Source organism: Pinus tabuliformis, chromosome 8, assembly GCF_031772625.1.
Source record: "Pinus tabuliformis cultivar Carrire ecotype Pingquan chromosome 8, CPIR1, whole genome shotgun sequence".
In the NCBI taxonomy this organism is placed as follows: domain Eukaryota; kingdom Viridiplantae; phylum Streptophyta; class Pinopsida; order Pinales; family Pinaceae; genus Pinus; species Pinus tabuliformis.
The window spans coordinates 90,478,349-90,505,475 of record NC_142294.1 but is presented as its reverse complement, the minus strand read 5'-3'; the positions used below and the strand labels follow the sequence as shown (position 1 = coordinate 90,505,475).

Sequence of the window (27,127 nt, the reverse complement as noted above, 5' to 3'; positions counted from 1 at the left end):
GGACCAAATCTTCAAACTGTATGGCATGCCGACTTCCATTGTGTCTGATCGAGACCCCAATTTCACCAGCAAATTTTGGCAGGAACTTTTCAAGCTCCAAGGCATGCAACTCCAATTGAGTGCAACATATCATACCCAAACAGATGGTCAAACAAATGCAGTCAACAAATGTTTGGAGATCTATCTACAGTGCTTCACTTCAAACAAGCAACATCAATGGGTATACTGGTTTCATTTAGGTGAATGGTGGTATAATACTAACTATCATCAAGCCACGAAGATGACGCCATATGAGGAAGTGTATGGCCAACTCCCACCCTCACCAACTTCTTATATCCCTGGTTATTCCAAAGTACAAGAAGTTGATCAACTCCTACAAATTTGTGCCACCATGATCGCTCATCTCAACGATAATCTACATCAAGATCAGAATAGAATGAAGCAACAAGTTGACCAACATCATTCGGAGCGGTCATTTCAAGTAGGTGACCATGTGTTCCTTCCACTACAACTGATCTAGGTGGCTCCAAAGATGCCCAAAAGTCAAAGAGGACTCAGAATAGCTCAAAAACAAAAGTCATTGGATTGATGTGAAACAAGGACCATATCATAGTGATCATCGCCCTACTTCCATTGGTGTGAACGACACTCAAATTTGAGTTTGTGTGCTCCAGATATTTGTGGTCAAAGTTTTGGTCAAACCTGGCCAAGTGGTAGGCTTAATGATGCAAGAATTGGTCGAGTCCTGGTGCATAGAATCCAGCCACCAGAATGGGTGAATTTTTCAAACCGTTAAACCGTCTAGCAACCCTTAAAAATTTGTCAACGAAAAATGACGAGTTTTTTTTATTATGTAAAAACAAAAAAACAATATAGTGTTGGGTTGGTGGGCTGCCACCACCGGTAACCCAAAAACCCCATCATATATTATTAAATAAAAAAAAATTAAAAATGTGATTTTGTCAGTGGGCGGTCAAACCCCGACGACCCCAAACCATGATATATCACAACTGCATGCTATATTAAACACATAATAGTTAACTGTTACTTGCCACCAACCATCAACGTAACCACAACATGTATTAAATGACATTGTTGTAACATATATATCGTGACAGGTGGGCCATCACTGGCAGACCCTCCCCTGCCTTCTGTCACTGTTACTACTTGTAATGAAGACCGGGGGTGGTGGGCCTCAAACCCGCCTGACCATCCAGATTGTCCTACCTCCTTGGCGCCCCCACAACCAACAATCCCAAAAAAACATTACTTGACCGCCCATTACGTAAAATTCACGTTATTTAAAATGTTAAAAAAATAAATTCCGCTCCAAAAAAAGTTAGCCTATGTATATTTCGGGTTGGGTAGGGGTTGGAACCTCCGACCTCCGCTAACCTAATATCGGCCTCCATCAATGGACTGTAGGGCCATACTTTGTTAAATATGTCAAATGAGTGATATAAAAACCCTCAGTTCATTCGAGCAAGGAGCCAGTAGGAGAGTGCAGGATGGAACTTAGAACGGTGGAACCATGTCCAGTGGAACCTTGCCCAGACAAAGGGTGTGGAACCTTGAACTAGGAGAATATTAAGATGTTCAAAAGATTCCCTTAAGGGCCAGAGGTGCGAGTGAAAAAATTTGATAAGTGGATAGTAATTTTTGCACGTTTTTTTACCAGGAATCAAACCATGCAGTCAGAATTTCCATCTAAGCAGTAGAAATGCAGGTTTCCAACAACAAGGAATCTTTGGATAAACTTGTGGAATCTTAAATATTCTCTTATAGGTTGCTTTTTTAACAAGACAGAATAATTCCAAATTTATAGTCATTTTCCACAGAATTTCGCAGGGAGGACAGTGGTGTGCTCAGAATCTTCATACGAGCAGTGGATTTTCTAGCCATCTTCAAGAGGGAATCTTGAAGATTCCCGATAGTCCAAAATTTGACGGTGTCAGAATTGGGCAAGTTTACAGTCAATTTTGCACCACTCATTGCCAGGAATTCAGTGGTGCAGGCCATTTCAGCAACCGATCTTTTCATTTTTCGGCCATCATCCAAAGTGGAGGTATATGATAAAATTATGTCATGTTTTCTTCTATTTTTCTAAGATTATGTTGTTATTGTTGAGATCCCTAATTACCATTATGTTGATGGATACTTGTTGCCACATCATGTGAGACTTGTTAGCTTGTCATGCTAAAGGAGGACCCATTTGAGTGAGATTTCCTATAGGGAGAACATCTCGTGGAGAGACACGCCACTCAGGTTGAGAGCCTTCAAGCAGAGAATGCTGAATTGAGGAGACTGCTATGAGAAGATAAAGAGGATAACGAGAAATTGCAGCTTCAATTATGATCTGTGGAAGAGGCTTTGGAAAAATTGAAGTGCAATAAAGGCTTTGTTAAGCCATTGTCACCTACTCCATTATCGATAGCTGAGGTAAACAGTTTTGATCATTATTCAATTTCATTTTCACGTGATGCTATTTCTGTTGGAAATATGGAGGTACCCATTTCAGGAACTAGCATGAAACTCCTTACCAAGATGGGGTATAAATGAGGAGGACTTGGTGATAATGGCCAAGGAATGACTCAACCATTGGAGGTTGTACAAAGACCTTGATTCGCAAGTTTGGGATACAGTGAAGGAGAGTGCTCAAAGGTGTCAGAAGCTTCTAAGACATTGTTGAAACAGTTGAGGAAAGAGAATGATGGGAACACATCACCATCCTCCCATGATAGTGTGCATCGCAAAGGGAGAGCTTAGGTGAGCTCTCATCACCAGAACTGCACTAGAGATAGTCAAGAGAGGTATCACAAGTCTCAGTATTCGAAGGTTCATTTTGATTACAAGCATGTAAATGATGAACATAAATCATGTCATAGAAAAACATGTAGTTTTTGTGGTTTACATAACCATGTGGTTGTTAAGTGCTAGAAGATAATGGCAGCAAGAAAGAGGTGTGAAAGACCTTCTCCACATTAGGGGAAGAAGGTGAACCAGTTCTGGAGGAAGAATAATTTTTGCAGTCATTGCAATAGAGGTGGTCACCAAAGAGCCACGTGTTGGAGGCTCCATCCAGAGCAGCGTCTTAAGGACAAAGCGCCCGTGGAGGAACCAGTTGGTAAAGATGTTTGACAAGAAAATATGCCACATTCCTCATGGTTCACTTTGATGAGTAAGATATGGTTTTCCCAGATATAGTAGCTTTTCAAGGCCAAATTTTGTAAATCATGTGTTGTGATATAAATGTAAAAGTGATGATGTGTTTTCCATCGATTATTAAAGCAATGATGATGTTTTGTCCTTTATTGACAGCTGGGGTATTTGTTTCTATTATGATATAAACTTGACCAAAGACTGTGTCTTATAAAATCTTTGCAAGTATGGGGATGCTTGGGTCATGATTGGTCATGTAATTAAGCATGTAATTTGCAAATATTGTAATACAAGTTTGTATAGGATGTAGCTGTTGGCTCATCACTTGACTTCGAAGGACAAAGCTGAAGGAGAAGGAAGGGTGACCTGTCAGGACATTTGTGGTGTAGACAATGTAACACAACAATTGCATATTATCTTCATGCTTTTGGAGGAGAAAAATCTCCTCAGTGGGGAGGAATGATCCAAGTGGCTCCAGAGACACTCACAATCAAAGAGGGCTAAATATAGTTCAAAATCAAAGTCATTTGGTTGAAGTTAAACTAGGACCATATCATAGTGCTCGTCTCCCTAATTCCAACGGTGTGAATGACACTCAAATCCGAGTTTGTATGCTCCAGATATTTGCGGTCAAAGTTTTGTTCAAACTTAGCCAAGTGGTAGGCTTAACGAGGCAACACTTTGGCCAAGTCTCGATGCATGGAATATAGCCATCAGAATGGGTGAATTTGTTAAACCTTTAAATCATCCAGTAACCCTTAAAAATCAGTCAACGAAAAATGACAAGTTGTTTTAATTAAAAATAAAAAATAAAAATATATAGTTTTGGGTTGGCAGGCTGCCACCCCTGCCAACCCTCAAACTGCATCATATATTATTAATTAAAAAAATGTGATTTGGTCAGCAGGTGGTCAAACCCCACCAACCCCAAACTATGACATATCACAACCACATGTTATATTAAACACATAACGGTTAACTATTACATGCCACTAAACGTCAACGTAACCGCAACATGTATTAAACGACATTGTTGTAACATATATATCGTGGTAGGTGGGTTGTTTGCTAGTGGACCCGCCTCGACCTGCCGACATTGTTTCCATTTGTAACGATGACTGGGGGTGGTAGGGCTCGAACCCGCCCGACTAGCCTGGTCGGCCCGCCTCCCGGGGGCCCCCACAACCAACCATCCAAAAAAAATGTTACTTGACCGCTCATTACGTAACAATCACGTTATTTAAAACATTAGAAAAACAAATGTCGCTCCAAAAAAATGTTAGCCTATGTATATTTCGGGTTGGCAGGGGTTGGAACCTTCGACCTCTGCCAACCTAATCTTGGCCTCCACCAACGACTTGTAGGGTCATACTTTGTTAAATTTGTTGAACCAATGATATAAAAACCCTCATTTCATTCAACTAAGGAGCGAGTGGGAGACTGGAGGATGGAACTCAGAATGTTGGAACCAAGCCCGGCAGAACCTTGCCTAGACAAAGGGTGTGGAACCCTGAACAAGGAGAATATTAAGATGCTGAAAATATTCCCTTAAGGGCCAAAGGTACCTGTGACACAATTTGACAAGTGGATAGTCATTTTTGCATGTTTTCTCACCAGGATTCCAACTGTGCAGTCGGCATCTCCATCTGAGTAGCATAAATGCACATGTCCAATAGCAAGGAATCTTTGGAGAATCTTGTGGAATCTTAAAGATTCCCTTTGAGGCTAATGTTTGACCGAGGCAGAATGATGCCAACGTTATAGTCATTTTTCACAGAATTTCACAAGGAGTGTAGTGTTGTGCTTAGAATATTCATCTGAGCAGTGGATTTTCCAGCCATCTTCAAGAGGGAATCTTTAGGGAATCTTCAAGATTCCCAAGGATCCAAAATTTGACAGTGTCAGAATTGGACAAGTTTATTGTTGGTTTTGCACCACTCATCACCAAGATTTCAATGGTGTAGGCCATTTCAACAGTCGAGCTTTGCATTTTTCTACCATCACCGGAAGTGGAGGTATATGATTGTTATCTCATGCTTTTCTTCTATTTTGCTCAAATGATGTTGTTATTTTTGAGATCCCTGATTACCATTATTATGAGGGATACTTGTTTCCACTTCATGTGAGAGTTGGTAGATTGTCATGTTGAAGGAGGACCCATTAGAGTGAGAGTTCCTGTAGGGATAATGTCTCATGGAGAGACACACCACTCAGGTTGAGCGAATTTTACCTTGTAATGAAAAAGAACATGCCATGTACATCATCATCATTTGCAACATTTAATGAAGCAACCTACCCTGTCTTGACACTGGGCTCGAAGACGTAACCCACACTGGGTGAACTCCGTTATCAATATGTTATATGTCCTTGATTTGATGGTTGTTGTTATGTTTTATCTTCCTTAAAGCATGCACATGTGGTTGTTAAATACTCTTTTACATGCAACTCTTCTAACATCACAGAAGTAAAATATCTTGGTTAATTCTGGTAGCTAACGAGAGGTGGATCACCAACCATATAAGCAGACCTCTCCCAAAGAAAAGGGTTTCCCGAAAATAGCACCAAAATTGTATGGATCTCATTAGGTACTTGTGCATATAGGATCAATCGCTTATAAACTAGCCTTTCCAGCTACTTAAAAAATCCACCCAGTCTTCCATGTATCATGCCTCAAGAAAGTTGTGGGGAACAATTGCAGGGTTCAAACAATTATGCCATAATTGGATGAGGAAGGATCACTTTGTCTCTGACCAAAATATGTCCTTGATACTCGTGAAATACATCTCCGTGGCCGCACAATCAAGGAAGTTGTCATGAAGTGGAAAGACACCTCTCTAGAAGATGTGACATGGGATCCAACCACTATTCTTCAGCAATTTTTGCAACTTTAGCCTTGAGGACAAGGATGCTTTTGATGGGGGAGGTCATGTCAGGGTCCAAGCCTAACCCCTTATTTATGTAATAAGCCCAAGGGGCCTAGTCAGAGTCATAGTTAGTTAGTTGATTCACTAAAGCCTGTAAGTGGTTATCCACATTAATAATAATTGCAAGTGGTTGACCCGCATTATAGAAAAGGACCACAATTAGTTATAAATAGGCCATAGTTAATAAATAAAGTGGTTAACCCGTGTTATGCAAGGGACCACTAGTAGTTAGGGTTTTGGATTTCATTAAGCTATAAATAGCCTTAGATAGTAAGGGAAGAATCATCGAGTCTTATTGTAATTAAGCTCTGCTCTGTTGGAGGTTACCCCCTCGAAGAGGCAAGTGAACATTGTATTTTTCTTCTGAATAATAATATATCTTTGCATGTTGTTTCATTTCATGTGATATGTTTGTGCTTTGGGCTATATTGTTTCATATTCCTGGTATTCTGGCTTTCTCATAGGTCAAGTGGATAACACATGCAGAGAGGCATATTCAAAGGATAAGGTCTTCAAGGAGGTTTCTCAACAGTGTCAGAGTTAGAGTGATTTGCACAATGGTGACAACACTATTTACTACCATCTCCTGGATGGGTTACTTTACAGGCTTGATAAGCTATGTGTTCCCAAAGATAAGCGATTGAAACTGATTAGAGAGGCTCGCACCTCAAAGGTTATAGGGAACCTTGGTGTAGGTAATACCATTTCAAACTTGCAAAGCCACGTGTATTGGCCCAACAAGGAAGAAAAAGTATCTAGATTAGTAAGAGGATGCAAACTTTGTTATACTAGCAAGTCTTGAACTAGGAAACAAAGCCTATATCATCCCTTATATATGCCCACTCATCCTTGGAAGAGCATGTCCATGAACTTTGTGGGAGGTTTACTAATAACTAGGAATGGACATGACTGTCTATTCATGGTAGTTGACAGGTTCAACAAGATGTGTGTTATGATGCCTTGTGTAAAGGCCATCAGTGCACAAGAAGCAGTAAAATTGTTCTTTGGACAAGTGTGGGTGCACTTTGGTATACTAAGGAGCATCATTTTAGATAGTGACATAAGATTTATTTGTGCGGTGCACTTTGGTATACTAAGGAGCATCATTTCAGATAGTGACACAAGATTTATTTGTGCTCTGGACCACATTACAGGAGAATATGAACTAAAGTTGAAGAGATCTACAATATTCCATCCACAAACAAATGTGCAGGCATAAGTAGTCAATATGAATTTGATGCAGCTTTTGAGGGGATACAACCAAAATGATTCAAATACCTAAGATGAAAATATGGTATATATACATTATTCTTTCAACAGAGAAATCCACACTTCTACTAGAAAGTCCCCATTTGAAACTTGTTTTGGATATTTGTCACCTTCACCTTTGGACATTGCATATGGGCAGCAAGGAGGAGTGAGGGAACTTATAGGAGATTCCTTGAGGGCTGAAAATATTTATAGAGAATATCAGATGGATCCATATACATGTATAAGAGACACTACAAAAGTCACAATATAAGTATCAAGATAGACATATCAACATGGAATAGAGAAATCATTCAAGGTGGGAGACAACGTATCGTTACAGTTGAACAAGAAGAGGCTACTAGGACCTAGTAAGAAAATGAAGGCTTTGTGCTATGGCCCCCTTGAGATACTGAAAAAATGGGTGATAATGCCTATAAACTCATTTTTACCACCATATATGCACATTTACTTAGTTGTGAATGTAGAGAACCTGAAACTTTTTGAGCCTCCCATGCTAGATCATGAAGAGGAACAAGTCATACATTCTCTAGAGAATTCGGCACCAAATGCTCAGGAAGAATTGAAATAATATACTTTTTATGAAAAAGGTCCAAAACTACAAGACAAGGGAATTTTGGCCTTTAGAAGATTGGGTTGAAAGGAAAACTTTCGGGTAAAGATAAATAGTACACATGAGAGAAGGTGGAAGAAAAATTTCCTCACCTCATTCAGTATAAGATTTTGGGGACCAAAAACCTCACGAGGTGTAATCCATATTGGATCAATATATTGTATTTCATCCTATTATTGGGAAACCTAGTGTCTATTCAGAGCTGCTAGTCCCACTAAGATGGGTAGCTATCTTAGAAACAAACAGATTAAAGTCACTTGTTTTTCCTTTACAAGAGAGAGATGAGAAAGAAGAAGAGAGTACCAACCTCAGTCTTTCGCTTGGCTCCTTGCTTGTTTCCTTTCCCCTTTGACAGAATCTCACCACTGCTTCCTTACTTGTCCCGCTTCAAAGAGCACCTGTAGATTCACAGCAGCATAATACCATCAAAGCATAGAGATCTTTCACTGTAAACAATATAGGATCAGATATATATTGACCATACAAATGCATATATCAACACAATATTCAAAGATACACAAGAATATGGAGGAAAACTCAAATAGCTTTATTAGTAAAAGTAGTAGAAGAGAGGATTACAACCACTTGGTCTGACCCAACGCCATCCTCCCAGCTTGAAAGCCCTCTTCACCTCACACAAAGCAAGATCACCCAACAATGTCTTCAAAGAGAAACCAGCAGCACCTCTTTGTAAATTACCAAATTCCAACCTCTGGATCTCTGGGATGAGGGATCCATTTATAGATATTTGCAGGGGGGTGAGTCAGCTTCTGGGATTTTGATTAGTGTCATCTCTCTGATAGTTCCTGGTTCCACATGGAGATTTCAGATCTCTTACTCATCCCTAGGCGAACTTAGAGAGGCAAGTGTCAAATGAGCAGTTTCTAGAAGATTCTCTGGGTTTCCACCTAGCAAACTGCTTGTGCCATTTGTCTGCTCTCTATCATCGAACCCTATAGAAGGGCTTTCCAGTATGCATCGCACTTTTTGCATGTGGCAGGTGAGATGCATCGCACCTTTAGCACTGGGCAGTCTGTATGGTCCTGCTTTGACCAGTTCTGAGTAGTTTTTCATGGAGAACTTCTGGGAGATGATGTAATCAGCTGACCTTGCTCCTTTAGGGTATGAAACAACACTTTTAGGGACTTAGAATCCCTTGGTTTATGGACATGTATGATTGGGGTTGCAGTGCCCAAATATGTCTATAACAGTTGCCCCCTAAAGTATGAGGTCGTAAATCCTTTTTGATGTTGGGTGAAATTCTTTATAATGAGGATTCGAGGTTTTTCGAACTGGAAGGTGACCTGTAATAAGATACAATACAATACATTATCTTCATAATATTTTTCATGATCTAGCTGAGGCGAGCATTCCCATGCTCAGCTTTGATAAATTCATTTTCATGTACATAGGACAGACAATCGTCTGTGTGCAGACTGATGATCCTGGTAGAGCCATCATCCCTTAGCTTGGATGATTATCTATGCAGCAATGATGCACATTTGATGTCTTTATTTTCCTGAATATATCGTAGCCCAGATGGATGAAACTAGATCCAGGGTCTTCAAAAATCATTCAATCTTCGCCCGAAAGTATAGGTCGATCCATGTGAAAAGATGTTCTGATGTTGAACATGGAAGGACATCACTTGATTACCAGCCAATGATGTAAGCTGTTAACAGACGCGAGAGGAATCATTGATGATGATGATGATGACCCTCAAGGTACTGCAGTGCAATTCACGTGGTGTGAATACATGAGTTGATGTCGAACACCACACAAAATCTTTCTGTCGAAGGCCATTAGTGTAAACTTGTCGCCGGAAGTGAGAAACTTGCCATTGAGGCATGCAAGCTTCAAAGTACTGGAAGGGTTGTCCCTAGGTTAGCTTCTTGGATAATGAGCTGATATCGACAAGAAGTGACCTGTCATAGGAGGGCATTAATGGATCCCACATCTATGACACGGAACAGAGCAAATGATTTTATAGAGGTGAAAATGATCTGATGATACAAGGTTCAGGGTGGCGGTCATGAAAGAATGGAGCGTGAAGGTATTGTAGCGGATGAGACACAAGTTGGGTAGGTGAATTCTCTAAGCGACTTCTCTTGAACATATCAGCAAAACTAAAATGGATTGGTAGTGCTAACCCCAAAAGTGGATGGTACGGTGGACCAATGGTGATATGACCGGTGAACGGAATAACCCAACCCGACTCAATCATGGCAATGGAGTGAAAGTGTCATGTTCAAGAGCGACCTGCTACCAATAAAGTTTCTTCAAGTTTTCTTCGCAATTTTTCCCAGTCATTTCTAACCAGTACCTCTTTATTTTTGTCAAGGTTGAGGAGGATAACATATGCTTGTTCTATAATTTTCCCTTCGGGCAAACCCGTCTCTATGTTTTAACAAGCCTAGCGACAGTGAAACTCGCTCTTGTCTGAATGGACAAGTTTGCCGCTATTGTTTTAACGAGTTTAACGACAAGGATAACTTGGTTCTTTTCAACTTTAGAGAGTCTGAAAAGAGACAGAAAGGAGACTCCAATATTCATTTTTCGTAATATAATCCCTTAAGTCTGAAAAAGTATAAAACAATGCGAAAGGGATGACTTTTCGATAGTTTTAACGAGCCGAACAAGGCAAACGCTCGATCTTTTTGTGTAATAATCCCTCAGGTCCAAAAAGATTAAAATCTAGAGGGATAGCACTTCCAATCACTTTAACGAGCTGGAGAGGCCAATTGCTCGGCAATCTTTTCATATTTTACGAGTCAGATGAAAAGAGCTTAAAGGAGACTCGTTTTTTGAGGAATGAGTGATGTTTTCAGATAGCAGCTGGTTCCAGGTAAGGTTTGGAACTTCCCAATCACGGCAGTGTAAAGAAGGTGGCTAATAGGATCACTCGTCGTAGTTGTTCCTCAAAAGGGGTAAAAAATCAAATGGAGGCGAATGATCAGCTAAAACAGAGTGGAGGTGATGGTAAGAACACGACCAAGGCTCAAGAGATGATAATAATCATTCACAATGGTTATTTACCAAAGGTTGGTTCATTTTTTAATGAGCTTAAACTCTGATGGAACATATGCTCATTGCTTGGTTTAATTTTTAACGAGCTTGAACTTCACCTAAAACTGCTCGTGCCAGTCGTATAATAAGGATGTCTCATCGATAGGTTCATTTTTTAGGGAGCTTGCACCATTCAAAATTATGCTCCGACTCCTTTTATTATGTAAGCTAGGAACAACCAATCCTATGAGTTTAAAGGGTTAAGAACCTACAAACTAAGAAAATAAATGGTCATTTTTCACTTTCACGCAAAAAGGTTTGCATGCCCCCAGGTATAGCGAAGTAGAGTTTCCCAGGTTACCCCTCAATTTGCAGACAAAACATTTGTTCTATCAGGAAAGGCCTACCTTTTCCAAGTTACCCTTCAATTTGCAAACAAAACATTTGTTCTATCGGGAAAGGCCTACCTTCTAACAGAGGTATCTTATTCCGGTCTAATCCCATTTTCCTAAATGGACGGGTGTGTCAGACCAGTCATATATCCTCTGCGGAAACCTACCCTATACCTGAAGTTTTCCTGCCGAAGTAGACCAGGGTGCATGCCCCCAGGTTTCAGTCACCACCACCGAATCACTCACACTCATTAGGTGGACGGACTGAAGATTGATGAGACATTCCTTGTGCAAAAAGACCTGTTAGGGATGGCATTTGACTATTAGCTATGTGTGAACCGGGGAATGAAAGCTGGTCTATGAGTTGGACCACTTTGCCTTCATGCGGAAAACACATTACTCGAAAGAGTGAGGAGACAATGGCTCCCATGCTATAAATGTAGTCACGCCCAAGGAGTAGATTGTAATCTAAAGGTCCTTGGACTACCATTACATTCAGATAAACGGTTTTCCTTCTCAAAGTTATAGGCAAACTTGGAAGGATCCCTAACGGTCAACTGGTTCTTTTATCGAAGCCTGTCAGATTTCGCATCTTAGGCAAAAGCGATGGCGAACCAAGTGCTTTCCAAGCAGTTGAGGAAAGGATACTCACAGAAGCCCCTTCATCTATGATGGTACCAACCATGACCATTTTATAAGTTTGCACTATGATTCGGAATGGTACATTAGATGGTAAACGGGGTCTGCCTAGTAGATTCCAATCGAAGGAAACGACTAGGTTGCTTGGAGGTGGGACCAAATAAACGGCCGGATACAACTCTGATGAATTTCCTTCCTGCGGTAAAGGAATGGGCAGATTGCCCCCATGTTCATCGGAGTCTGTGTTTACAAAAAGAATTTGAATGATGTCGTTCTCATTCTCTTTGGTGGCCATATCATTTGAAGGTAAATCTTTCGAAGCCAATATGGGGTCGACTGCCGTCTCGACCTGTTGACTTTGGTCCGATGTGGACTCAGAGGGTTTATCTTCAATGATAGGTGCTTCGACCGACACCAAAGGTGGGTCAGTTGGATTTTCAACTAGCAATGGATTCGGTAAGAGTTTCTTGTATCCAAGAGGGAGTCACTGCGGTGATGCAGGACGATTATCCAAGACTCTTTTAGCTTCATCCAGGAAGGGACAACAGTGGAGGGCATGATCGCCTTCACACAGTCTACAGGGAAACTTAGGTTTTCCTTTCTGTCTGGTGACTTCACTTTCACTAATTGACGGTGTACTTTCAACATGATCGTTAGAGGTTGATGACACCGGATTGTGCAAGAGGGGAGACCAGTCCCTTAGGATCTGTGGGATGCAAGGACAATCTCGGTGATAGTGGTCTCCTTTGCAGATGACACATGGAGATTTAGGTTTGGACGGTGCAGTGTGTGGATTTTCACTAGACGATGCACGGTTGCCCCTTTTTGTCATTGGCTCCTTCTTCTTCTTCTCCTTCCCCTTCTTCTTCTTCTCAGTTACTTGGTTTTTAGTTTTACTATCTTCACCAAGCGAAGAGGGAGAAGGAGAGGGAGAGACAAACGAAGTAGAAGGTTGGGGGGGAACTTTGGTATCGTCTAGTTGCTGATTCGATTGTTCAGGAATCACGGTGCTTTGAATGAAAGAGGTCGAGAAAATCCATACCGGCAGGCTAATTGTCAGTCCTGGAAGGAACAATGTGGCCATATGAGGTGCACCAACATCTCCCCAAGAGGAGAAAGGACTAGGATTTCCCCCAAGGGGAAATCCTTGGTTGGTGGTCTCCATTTTCTCAACCTAAGACCAACAAGGGAACAGAGATATTATTCCGATTAAAATAAATTTTAGATGCTTTGACACAACTTGCTTTTTCAATTTTTAAGAGTCGAGAAAAAGCTAAAGATGACTTTAGTCGCCTTCGATTTTTAATGAGCCTGAAGTGACAAATGCTCAGATGGACCTTTTCCTTTAAGGAGTCTGAAAAGGAACGAAAGAGACTACTCTGGAAATCTAGACAGAGGGATTACCAAACGAATCGCAAAACTGCAGAATACTTTTTACGGTACGGCAGTCAGTCTTCCCAAATGCTGTGTTCAGTGCATTGCGATCGATAGGGCGGTAGACACGGCTTCCTAAGGATAAAGGATATAGCCTATTATAGTCTCCCAATATATACTTGACGGTACATGGGAGCACAAGTCCGTACTGGCACTTGTCGTCTCAAAGAGGAGGAATCACCCAACCTACGATGAAAGCGAAAGTTACCAGGCTTTACGACATCGGAATATGTCTCTAGCCTAGACTTCTAGATGTTGTGCGTTAGGTTCCAAAGCATTTTTATGTTCATTGAATTTATTTTACAGTTGATCTTTTTTAAGAAATTTTCCTTTCAGGTTCACCGCGTGATGTAGATATACAATTCCTAAAATGCAATCTAAGATGATAAACAGTCGTTTAATCTTCTTTTTGCAATGAAAATCCTAGCTACTAAGGAAAGAGAAATGAAATTCTTTCAACATAGAGCAAAGAGCACACACTAGATGCACTGTCCTAAATCACAATCAACAAGCAGTCTAAATGCAAATGCACATGCTTGTATTTGTTTTCCGCTTTCTTAATGTGTGAATGACAAAAAGAATGCTAAGCACAAATCTGAATTATATCTTCTTTCAAAGCGACAGTACTAACGATTTTCTTTTCAAAAAAACAAAAGTGATACAAGACGACTCTTTGTGATTTTGAATTGAAAATTGCTTTTGACACTTGAAGTACTATTAATTCAGATCAAATACAAGAGTAACAGTGTAATCGACTATCAAAAAGAGAAGGATTCTTTTCCTTGACTGAAAATGACACTTGCGACACTTTCAAATCCAAAGACGACAGTTCGATTAAGCTACCATTTTGTAAATGAGAACTATGAATGGCGAAAAATACATAAAAACATTCACAAATATTTGCACAATGGAGGTTGGATGATGCAAATAAAGGGGGTTTCAACAGTGGTCTACTGATCACAGATAGCAAAACTCTTTAATAAAGCTAAAGAGAGTGAAGAAAAAACCAAAATCTGGAGGTAGATCTAGTCTTGTTTGAGCATCGCACCTGTAACACAGGGAAACAGGGATGCATCCCACCCACTGCACACGGGAGGTGCGATGCATCCAGTCTGCCTAAAGGAGAGGGTGTGATGGAACAGGAATGAGACTTTAACTTGGTTTTTGGTCACAGTTTGCAGTTTAGTTCAGGGATTTAGGCCAAGCTAATGATAGTCAGTAAATACAAAGTATAGGGCTGATCTAATGAGGTTACTTAAGCTACCTCTAGGGCACTTAGGATGTTTGCAAGTTAGTTGTTTAGTTCATAAACAAACCTAGAGATTGATTGAAGCAGCGTTGATCTACTTTGCACTTGCATAGCAAATGCAGTTCAAAGGCTAGCTGGCTTGACTTCAGGCTCCGTCTGTGGTTTATGAATCAAACAAATAGAGACAAGCAATCAAACTAATCGCTCCCCAGCAGAGTCACCATTTTGTTATCGGGAAATCTAGTGTCTATTCAGAGCTGCTAGTCCCACTAAGACGGGTAGCTATCTTAGAAACAAACAGATTAAAGTCACTTGTTTTTCCTTTACGAGAGAGAGATGAGAAAGAAGCAGAGAGTACCAACCTCAGTCTTCCGCTTGGCTCCTTGCTTGTTTCCTTTCCCCTTTGACAGAATCTTGCCACTGCTTCCTTACTTGTCCCGCTTCAAAGAGCACCTGTAGATTCACAGCAGCATAATACCATCAAAGTGTAGAGATCTTTCACTGTAAACAATATAGGATCAGATATATATTGACCATACAAATGCATATATCAACACAATATTCAGAGATACACAAGAATATGGAGGAAAACTCAAATAGCTTTATTAGTAAAAGTAGTAGAAGAGAGGATTACAACCACTTGGTCTCACCTAGCGCCATCCTCCCATCTTGAAAGCCCTCTTCACCTCACACAAAGCAAGATCACCCAACAATGTCTTCAAAGAGAAACCAACAGCACCTCTTTACAAATTACCAAATTCCAACCTCTGAATCTCTGGGATGAGGGATCCATTTATAAATATTTGCAGGGGGGTGAGTCAGATTCTTGGATTTTGATTAGTGTCATCTCTCTGATAGTTCCTGGTTCCACATGGATATTTCAGATCTCTTACTCATCCCTGGGTGAACTTAGAGAGGCAAGTGTCAAATGAGCAGTTTCTAGAAGATTCTCTGGGTTTCCACCTAGCAAACTGCTTGTGCCATTTGTCTGCTCTCGCTCATCGCACCCTATAGAAGGGCTTTCCAGTATGCATCGCACTTTTTGCATGTGGCAGGTGAGATGCATCGCACCTTTAGCACTGGGCAGTCTGTATGGTCCTGCTTTGACTAGTTCTGAGTAGTTTTTCATGGAGAACTTCTGGGAGATGATGTAATCAGCTGACCTTGCTCCTTTAGGGTATGAAACAACACTTTTAGGGACTTAGAAGCCCTTGGTTTATGGACATGTATGATTGGGGTTGCAGTGCCCAAATATTTCTATAACACATCCATCTTGATGCTTTTAGAGTGGAAAAGGTGGAGGAATTAGCTCATAGGACTATTTTTCCGGTGGGACCCAATTTCATAAAACAATCTCTAAAACCTTCTAGGAGTGTTTTGAGGCATCAAATGATGTTTTTTGGTGGGTAAAACTTTTCCTCTTCAATAAAGAACCCTTTTTTCCTATTCTAATCATATAGGCCTGTCCAATGGAGTAAAAATCACATCAATTGGAGTTTGTATGCCAGTGTTATGCCACTTAGAAGTTGACTTCCTTTTTTTACCACCATATTTCAAGGTGATGCCACATCATCCCTTATTATTCATGAAAAAGGGTCTATCCATGTGATTATGATGTATAAGACTCTAGAAGAGTCTATATTGTAACTCTAGTTAAGAGTTGAGGTAGTCAAACCTAACCATTAGTAGGCTATTATGATATATTATAGTCAGGAAACTAGGATGAAAAGGTGTTCCATTCTTTTGAGTGCATTGGTTCCATAGCATAGCAAAAATAGCCAAGAGTGATAGGAGATAGAGCACAAATAGAAGATTTGTGCATTTGTAGTAGCGCATAGGCCACAATCCATACTTCTTTATATTCACTGTCATATTTTAATTCAAAGAAAAAGAACAAAGTAGTCTCACATTCTAGTTGGGTTTCTCTCCCCAAAGGGTTTCCTAGCATATCTTATGTCAAATGTGTGTGTGAGATTTTATCTCATTATTATCTACATTCTGCATAATTTTAATTCACATGCATAGTCTATTACTAATATTCTACATATCTATAAATCTAAGAGAAATAAAACTATAATAGTGTAGATTTTGGATCTTTAAGTATAACTTTATGAGACCCGTTGTGACAAATTGTCCATTGGAATATCCACAACAATTTATGGATCAAAGGAGGAGGGTTGAGATAAATATCCTTTATTGTTATCCACCTACAGATACAAGGAGATAAAAATAAAGAAGAAAAAGGTCCATCTTATGTGGCTAGTATAAGCAGAGATATGGAGCTAACTTGAGTTTTTTTTATTTTATACATGGATTTTACTTTATTTTGCTTGTAGATTTTGGATCTTTAAGTATAATTTTATGAGAATTGTTGTGAAAAATTGTCCATTGGAATATCCACAACAATTTATGGATCAAAGGAGGAGGGAGGAGATAAATATCCTTTACTAAGATCCACCTAGAGATACATGGAGATATAAAGAAAGAAGAAAAAGGTGCATCTTATGTGTCTAGTATAAGCAGAGATATGGAGCTGACTTGGGTTTTTGTTTTTGATATCATGGATTTTACTGTATTTTACTTGCAGATATTTTAGACTTCGACATTGACATATTTTTGGGACAACACTTTATTTTGATTGTGCTACATATTTTTTATGATGTTATGTTACATGGGAGAAACAATGCGATATCACATAGCTATATATATATATATATATATATATATATAGATATAGATATAGATATGAATCTTAGCTCACTTTATACCCAAGTTGTCGAGGGTTCTAGAGTGTTTGTTCCAAGAAAGGCTTCCAGGACTAGTAACTCAACCCACCAAGGGCTCTAGAGAATTTGTTGAACCAAGGCTTATAGGACAAGAAATTCAAACCAAGATTTTACAGGGTTTCCAAAGCATTTGTCCAACCAAGGCTCTAGGAACTAATAACTCAACTCACAGCCATAAGGAACATGGGAACCAACCAGAAAACAATAGAAAAAGATCCCACAACACGATGACTATCCAGGAAATGGAAAGTCTAGGAATATCCATTGTCAATCCAAGCAATATGCCATGCCAATGACAGATCTAACCCCTACTAACCATGACAGGTAATTTGTCAAACATATCACAAACATGTAATCTACATGTCACAACAACATATCCGAGCATAGGGGTCTCATTCTTATCTGAGAATCGTCAAAGAGGACTAATATATCCTCACAATAGTTGCATTGTTATCTATTAGGTCATCCATTCACTAACATTTCATATACTAACCAAAACATGATTCGTTTCATACATCATAAGTATCATATAAAATGCTTACAACAAGCAAATAACCAGAGATATATCAATGAGTGAACAACCATTAAAGCCACATAATATCAAGCATGTTTACTCATGAAAATAACAAGGAAAAGGGGCTCTTACTAACATATGCACATCCAACTAAGTCAAGGACTTTCACATACCACCTGACCATAGATTGGTTTGAACCAAATCTCTCTTTTAACCAATCATCCTTGTGCCATTTTCCAAGCATGAATGTGGGATCTCATGAAACAAATCAAACAAAAAAAAACTAGGGCTTCTAGGGGCCAAACCACCTCAACCCTCAACCAGTGATTCCTCCTCATGGTTGACATCATTAGCCATCACCATGTTGGTCTCCACCCAAGTTTTCTAGGGCTCTAGAGCATTTTTTCCAACCAAGGATTCTAGGACTAGTTACTCAACCCACAACTATTGTTGGGCTCCAGAGCATTTTTCCAACTAGGGCTTCTAAGACAAGTAACTCAACCCACCAAGGGCTCCAGAGTGTTTTCCCAACCAAGGCTTCTAGGACTAGTAACTCAACCCAAGTTCTTATAGGTCTTCCATGGTGTTTGTCCAACCAAGGCTCCAAGAAATAATAACTCAACCCATAGCATTAAGGAACATGAGAACCAACCAGAAAACAAAAGGAAAGAAACCCACAACACCATGGATATCTAGGAAATGGAAAGGAAGGAAAATCCATGGTCAATCTAGGAAATCTTCCATGCCAATGATATATCATAACCAAGAAACCACATGCATGTGCCAAGCATGCCAAAACTAGCAAGGAAATCATACATGCAACTCGGTACCTGAAAGAAAAACCCGTTGTAGCTGCTAATCCTGATGTCCTCTTGCGCTTTCCTACTCTTCCTTCGCCTTCTTGCTCCAAATCCCAAGTATGCCACAATCCTCCAAGAGTGCTCCAAGAATCTTTAAGTGTCCAAGAGTATGAGAGAGAGAGAAGAGAGAGAGAGCTCCAAGCTAAAACTGAAAAAAGTCTGTCAACTGATCCTTAAAAGCATTTTACTAATGAGACCTCTAATTTCTTCAATTTTCCATTATTTTTGTTCATTTTCCTTCTCACATGCAACCCATGAATTTTCACATTCCTTTTCTCCTATTTTTCATTATTTTCATAAATAAAATTCCAATTAATGTCACTTTGTCTTTCCAAAGCCTTTGTCATTGCCTTCGTTAATTTCCATAGTCATTAATTAATCACAAGTGATCCTCGTCACTATGTTTTTTCCCAATGCTATCACCAAAAATTGATCATATAGCCATAACTTACTTGATGGATCGAAGTACACCATGTAGGGCCAATTTTACATAGTAAAATTGCTTTCGCTATAAGAAATTACTTAATAAACCACATTTGTTAAGTTATTTTGGGTTAAACCAATGAAGAGTAATTAAATAAATCATTATTTATTTAATTATATTCTAGGAATAATTAATTAAATGATTGTTTAACTAATATTCCTTGTCATATTTGACCCAGTCATGAGAAATAATTAGATAAATCATTATTTTTCTTATTTTTCTCTAGGAATAATTAATTAATCATAAGGTCGTGGAGGCGGCGTAGTGGTAAGGTCGACCTCGTCATGACGGACCGGTCTTGTGTTCGATCCCGAGCAAGGTCGGTGCTCGTCGTGCGAATAGTAACCGAACCGGGCCAAGCCCACTACCTTTAATTTCGAAATCACGGACTGCGTCCGTGAGCCCGCGCCTGCACCCCTGACCTAGGCTACTGCCTCCAGCTTCCCTCTGCGCGCTTGTGCCTGGCAGCCCTACTGCTGGGCCGCTTCCCCTCCTGCTCGCTCCCCTTTCCACCCTGGGGCCTCCTGCCCATTCATCGGGGGCCTGCGGCCCTTTCCCTCTGTTCTTGCTGGAGAACTGCGGCGCTGCAGTTCTCTCTTACAATGGATCCGCCAAACCATGAGAAGGATGATCTGGAAAAAATGTTTGCCTCTCTAACCAAAGAGACCTCCTCAGAAAAAATTCGCCCTACAGCCTCAAAGTTCATTAAGAAGCTTGATGAAATCCCAGAAGTTCCGCTCCCTCCCGCCCTACCGAGGAGAGCTGCAGTAGCTTTAGCAGATCGCGGCCTGGTGGGCCAGTTCACCGGGCTATGGCCATCACCCTGCACTGTCCAACGCTGGGTGGAAAGAAACTGGAACTCAATGGTCCAAGGAAAGATAGCAATAAGGTTTTGCGGGAGGGGCTTCTTCACCTTCCTCTTCGAAACAGTGGAAGATCGCAACCTTATCTTCAGAAACGGCCCATATTTCATGGACACAAGAGGCTTGTATCTTAACAGATGGACCCCTGACTTCGACCCTGAGATGGACGTTCCCAGTGTTGTCCCAGTCTGGGTCCGTCTCCCCCATCTGCCTCTTCACTGCTGGGGAGATGAATCGGTGAGAGCTATAGGAAACGCTGTGGGGAAATATATTGATAGATCGGAGCCAAAGGAGAATATGCATGCATGCGCCCGGATATGTGTAGAAGTGGACCTGGGGAAAGGACTACCGGAAGCGATCAAACTTAGGGTGGATCAGTGGACGCACATCCAACAAGTGGACTACGAACAGCTGCCGTTCAAATGTAAGGTATGTCATGAATATGGCCATTTTGCTAATAGATGCAGTAAAAATAAACCAATAGAGTCTGAAAATGCAGAAGCACCGGAAGAACTATGGGAAAAAGTCAAGAGAAAGAAGTCAAATCCACCCCCGGGAAACCCCTCCAAAACCTCCCATGAAACCCTTGCCTCCCCTTCCCACCCCTCTGGATCTAGCCCACCTATTCCCTCCTCCTCCAACCCTTTCGAATCCCTTTCAGCCAAGGATCCCCCATCCCCCCCTCTTCGCCGAGAGGCCTTACATTACCTCCTTCCTCTCCTCCCCCATCCTCCCCTCCCCCAACTGTTGAAAGAATCCTAACAAGGAACAAGACAAAGGAAATTATCCCGTCCATCGACCCACCCAGAAAAGTAGGCCGGAAGTCAAACAAAGAGATAAGAGATGAGAATGCAGCAAAGGAAATGGCCACAGGGACCCAACAGCCGATGGATACCTTTCTAGATAAGACCAAAGGAAGCGGGGAGAAGATGAAGGAGAAAAGCGGACCACACAACAAACATAGTAAATGATGAAGCTGGTCTCTTGGAATTGTAGGGGGATGGGCTCCTCCCTAAAAATAAATGCAGTCCGAGATCTCATCAAATCGGAACACCCAGACCTCCTACTTCTTCAGGAGACCAAAATCAGTGAACAGGACTTCCAAAACATTGTAAAGAGAAACAAAAGCTTTGAAGGAAAAGGGCTGAGTGCAGTAGGTGCCTCAGGTGGATTAGGAACCATATGGGATAAAAATAAATGGAAGCTTAAAGACATCAAGCAAAACAAATGGTGGCTAAGAACAGATATGCAATATATATCCAATAATGAAGAATTCACAATCTACAATGTCTATGCTCCTCCCCATTATAGAGACAAAGCCTCTTGCTGGGATTCAATCTCCATGGATTTAACGAGCGCACAAGATAGAAACATCTTCCTGGGTGGAGACTTGAATTTAATAAGAAACATAGATGAGAAGATGGGGGGAAATTTTTTTGCAGATCCCTCTAGGGAAGATTTGGAGAAAATCATCCAAACTCACAGCTTGGTTGATGTTCCCCCACAGAATGGGCGCTTTACCTAGTCGAACAAGAGAACTGGTAGAAACAACATCAAAGAGAGGCTGGACCGCATACTGGTTCAAGAGAGCATCGTAGTCAACTTTTCAAGGATCCAGAGCACTATAATTCAAGGTTATTTCTCAGACCATAAACCTGTTGCCTTGCACCTAGTTAAAGGAGAAAACATGGGACCATTACCTTTTAAATACAACAGAGAATGGGAAAGGAATGAAGATTTCATGAATCTAGTTAAAGAGAATTGGGCAATAGAAATTGTTGGCTCCCCACATTACATATGGGAAACGAAAATCAAAGTTCTACGGGCAGCTATCAAACAATGGGCAAGAAACTTCGCAACTGAAGGGGAAAAAAGGAAAATCGAGCTTCAAGAGAAACTGACAGAGTGGAATCAAGAAAAAGAGAAGGGCCAAGACACAGCAGAAGACTTAAGGACGGAAACCAAATTACAAATGGAGCTGTATAATCAGAACCGCGTAGAGGAGGAAGAGCTGAGACAAAAATCGAGATGCCTTTGGCTCAATTCAGGAGACAAGAACACTTCGTTCTTTCACAACAGTATCAAGCTAAGGAGAGCAGGGAACAATATTGGTAAAATTACAAGGGAAGGCAGAGTCCTAACAGAACAATGGGAAATCAAGGAAGCAGCTACCAGCCATTTTCAAAACCTCCTATCTGCTGACCCCCAATACACGGAGAACCCGGATTTTCTAAATATAATAGAGAGTAAAATCACAGAAGAACAGAATGGAGAACTAGATAAGGAAGTCACGCAGGAAGAAATTGAAAGAACCATCCTAAGTATGCCTTTGGATAAGGCACCAGGCCCTGATGGACTCACAGTGGCCTTCTACAAAACCCACTGGGAAGTAATTAGGAAAGATTACATAAGAATGGCCAAAAACTTCTTCAAAAAATGCAAGATGGGCAGCAGTATTAAGGCCTCTCATTTAGCACTTATCCCCAAAGAATCGAATCCCCAATCCTTTGACAGATTCCGCCCAATCTCCTTATGTAATGTATCATACAAAATCATCACAAAAATCTTGGCGCAAAGGTTAAAAAATGTCCTTCCCTCTCTCATATCGGAAAATCAAGGGGGTTTTGTCCCTAATCGCCACATAACGGATAATGTCATTCTCATACAGGAGGCAATTCACAGCAGTTTATCCAGGCAGGAGAGGGGTATGATCATCATGTTGGACATGGCGAACGCTTTCGATCGGGTAAATCACTCTTTTCTCAGGGCAGTCCTTCTGAAATTTGGCATCTCAGAGTTTTTCACAAGTAGGGTAATGGAATGCATTTCCCAAAACTGGACAGCTCCCCTCATTAATGGAAGGCCCTGCATTGCCTTCAAGAGCTCAAGAGGACTGAGGCAGGGTTGCCCTTTATCGCCCTTCCTTTACATCATAGTGGCTGAAACCCTCAGCTTGCACCTAGAGAACAAGCGCAAATTAAAAGAAATTACTGGGGTGGATATAACCAGAGGAACCAAAGGAATAAATCACTCCCTTTTTGCAGATGACACATTACTAATAGGGGGAGCCTCCAGCCTTATGGCACGAAGGTTCAAAAGAATCCTGGATCTTTTCCTTCAAGCTTCAGGAGGTAAATTAAATAACAACAAGTGTATGATATATACTTGGAATGTGCCAAGGAATATAATTCAGAGAATATCCACAATAATGGACATCCCTGCCCAGGGAAACTGGACCCACTTCACATACTTAGGGCTCCCCTTAGCCAAAGAAACAATAAAAGCGGAGATATGGGTGAAAATAATAGAGAAAATGAGAGGGAAACTTCAGAATTGGGGAGTGCATTGGCTAAATCTGGCTGGCAGAATCATTCTAGTAAAGGCCATCCTTTCAGCCCTTCCAATCTACCAATTTGCTACCACCCTAGCTCCGGCAGGCATCCATAAGCACATGGAGTTGATCATCAGAAGTTTCCTATGGCAAGGTGGTAAGCAAGACACAAAAAAGTTCAGCTTGGTGAAGTGGGACAAGGTCACCCTTCCTCTAGAAAAAGGAGGGCTTGGAATCAAAATACCAAGGATTGCAAACATGGCTCTGGGTGGCAAACTGGTTTGGAGAATTCTCAACGAGAAAGGCACATGGTGGACAGAGGTAATCAGGAGGAAATACTTAAATGGAAGCAAAAGCAACATCCTTGCAGGAAATATCGTCGAAAGACAATGCACCCCTGTTTGGAAATTGATCAAAAAGACACTTCCCTACTTTACTTCAAACATTTCAAAAGCCCCGGGGAATGGCAAGGATATCAACATATGGGAGGACAAGATAATGGGCTCGGAACCAAGGGCAGCTCGCATCGACTTCAGGCCTCTACAACGGTGGATGACAGAGGCAAAGATCAAAACTCTTCATGACATTTCCCTCTGGGATCAGGACCTTTGGTCTGGCTGGAGACCTCTCCCCCTCCCAGACGACCTGAAGTTCCTTTGGGAAGAGCTCAAGATGTCTCTAACTGGTTCTGCCCCTACCAACAGAATGGAGGAAGACAACTTTGTCTGGAACCCTAGTGGGAGCAAATACACGGTAAGAGAAGGCTACAAAGTTCTGCAAAACGCCTCAACAATCAACAATTGGCCTCTCCAGAGGGCTGTTTGGAGAACCGAGTGTATTCCAAAGGTAAGGCTCTTTAATTGGACCCTTATGCACTGTAAAATTCTCACAGCTGAGAACCTTAGGAAGAAAGGCATTCAAGGCCCTTCAATTTGCTATATGTGTAAGAATGCAGAAGAAAGCATAAACCATCTCTTCATTGACTGCCCCTTTGCTAAAGCTTGCTGGAAAATTATCACAGAACCCCTGAGCATCAATGCCCTCCCCAGTCAGATCACTACCCTTCAGAAGCAATGGGGAAATAATCTCCCGGACTCTGGCAAATGTAAAGGTCTAGTCAAAAGGATATGGAGAAGCATCCCCGCTAACCTCTGCTGGCAAATTTGGTTGGCCAGAAATAAGTATATCTTCAAGGGTAAACAACCAAGCATCTCCAGCGTCCTCGCCAAAACGATTGCTCTAATTATCGAGACCATTGAGGCAAATGGCAACTACCAGGAAGAAGGGGAACAATCGGACACAAGAGTCAAAGAGTGGATCAGCAAGTTCAAATTAGGGAGAGGACATCAGAAGAAAGGGAATACAGTGAGGAGGAACATGGACTGGAAATTAAGAGGAACTAAAGAAGAAGTCAAAAGCTGGATCCATAGCCAAAATCGCCCTACTCTCCACTTTGATGGGGCCTCAAAGAACAACCCAGGTCAAGCGGGAGCAGGGGGAGTAATCAAAGATTGTCAGGGGAAGACCATAGTCACTTTCGAATGGGGGTTGGGCAACATGACAAATAACAGGGCGGAGGCCTATAGCCTTCTTCTTGGGACCTCCATTGCCAAGAGCTACGGTCTGAGAAATCTACTAATTCTAGGAGATTCTGCAATCATCATTGCAGCCTTGACCACAGGGAAGGAATTCAGACAAACAGCTTTAAACAACATCAAAGCTAGGATTATGGGAAATATCAGGCCCCTCGGCAATGTCACATTCAAACACATTCTCAGAACAAACAATGAGGAGGCAGACAATCAAGCAAAAAAGGCTTCAAGCAGGCAAATATGTGAAGTTAAGGAGAATGACAGAATATACAGGAAAGATATTCCCTAAGCGGGCTTCCCCCGATAACCCCTCCAAAAATCGCAGCCACCTCAGGTATATTCTTCCTCGCTTTAGGCCCAGCATCCCCTCCTGTACTACCAGGTACTATCGAAATCCTAAGTGTCCTCAATATCTGAACTCCATCATTGACCCATATCCCTTCGGGATTCTCCACCTGACCAGCGCAGTCTCTTTCAGGGTCTGGGATTGTGATTTACCTCTCCGCACAAGCCAAGCCTGCAGCCTTATCAAATCAGTTGACCACCCTCCTCCCAAGAACAGAACCTCTAGGTGCGGATCCAAGCAAATGTGGCTCCTTCAGATCATTATATATGGCAGTGGGGCTTCAAGCAATAGCACAGATCAGTTCTCCTGTCCGCAGCTCGACTCCGGCAACAGAAGGCGTACCGTGGAAGAATTCATTTCTCTCCAGGAAGAAGAGACTCTCAAGGCGCTCTTGGTAAACTTAGCTACTCTCTTTGCTGGTTTTCACTCGCTAATCTCTCTGTTTATGCAGTGTTGCAGTGACTCAGACATATCCCTGAAGATCTCCCCCGGCCCTCTGAGATTATCGCACTTCTCCCTTCGATTTCAGCAGTCCATCGCCCTCCTCTTCATCTCATCCAGCTCCTGTATTAATCACTCCAGCATATTCTCCTTCGCTCTCTTTTCAATCCCGTTCATAGCCCCTCACTGTCCCGTCCCTCTGCGCGAAAGAATGGCCGATCAACACCGTCCTCCTGCCGAGAAAGGCCAACCTAGCATCCTCCTTGATAATCTTTTCAATAATAAGGAGTGCACAATGTGTAAAGCTCATACCATAATGATTAACAGCCTGACCAAGCAGCTGAAAGAGCTGCAAGATGACTATCACTCTGATAGGAACTCTAAGAGAAAAAAATTGGACAAAAGAAAGAACGAGATTGAAGCACTGCAGGAGCGCTGCAGCCATTTGGAGGCAGCCATAGAACATATACGCTCTCTCACCCAAAGCTACCAAGCGGAAGCATCAACCAAGGCAAGCGTTCGGAATCCGGACGATTCAGTCACCCAGCACTTCCCATAAGGAATGCATTGCAAATACTGCTGGATAGGAGGCTCTTTTGTTAGACAATATAGTCGTCTTTGTTTTAGTTTTGTTTAAATCAAAGAAGCAAGGAGGAATATGGGTCTGCGTACCCACTTTTGATCCTCACCCTTTAGACAAATTTCCCGGATGTAACATAACTATGTAGTGCTGTTTGTTTTATAATATAAAAGTATCCGACTTGGTTAAAAAAAAAAAAAAAAATTAATCATTATTTAGTTATTATTCCTTGTCAAGTTTCACTAAATCCTCTAGGAATACTTAAATAAATCATTATTTGTTTATTATTCCTTAACCACATTCCTTGAGATGATAAATAAATCATTTATTATTTCTAAATAAAAGTATTTAACCAATTTAAATACTTTTTCCCTCTAACCAAATATAATAGAATATTCCAAATGGTTAATTCTAGAATTTGGTTAATAATATTTTATTATTTTCCATTATTTGATAATAACCTAATATTTTGTTATAAATTGAAGGGTTTTACATCCATTCTTCACTTTGGATCATTTTCATTATTGCACTCACTGTTGTAACTTTGATTGTAATCATTGTCGCTGACCATTTTCCTTTTTCTTTTGAGTTCCCATTGAGCTCAAACATTTTGCTTGCAGGGTTTACACATTGTGGAGAAGAGAG

General features: G+C 41.1%; 1 protein-coding gene across 1 annotated transcript; it reads left to right on the top strand.

The window, feature by feature from the left end:
• Positions 1 to 21,879: 21,879 nt before the first annotated feature.
• Positions 21,880 to 25,404, top strand: LOC149234287 (uncharacterized). The gene has a single exon (XM_089368213.1). The coding sequence runs from the start codon at positions 21,880 to 21,882 to the stop codon at positions 25,402 to 25,404; it is 3,525 nt and encodes a 1,174-aa protein (XP_089224339.1).
• The last annotated feature ends 1,723 nt before the right edge of the window (positions 25,405 to 27,127 follow it).

Bases quoted from the DNA above. Each gene is read 5' to 3' on its own strand.
- LOC149234287 (XM_089368213.1), top strand. From the start codon at position 21,880: ATGGGACCATTACCTTTTAAATACAACAGAGAATGGGAAAGGAATGAA.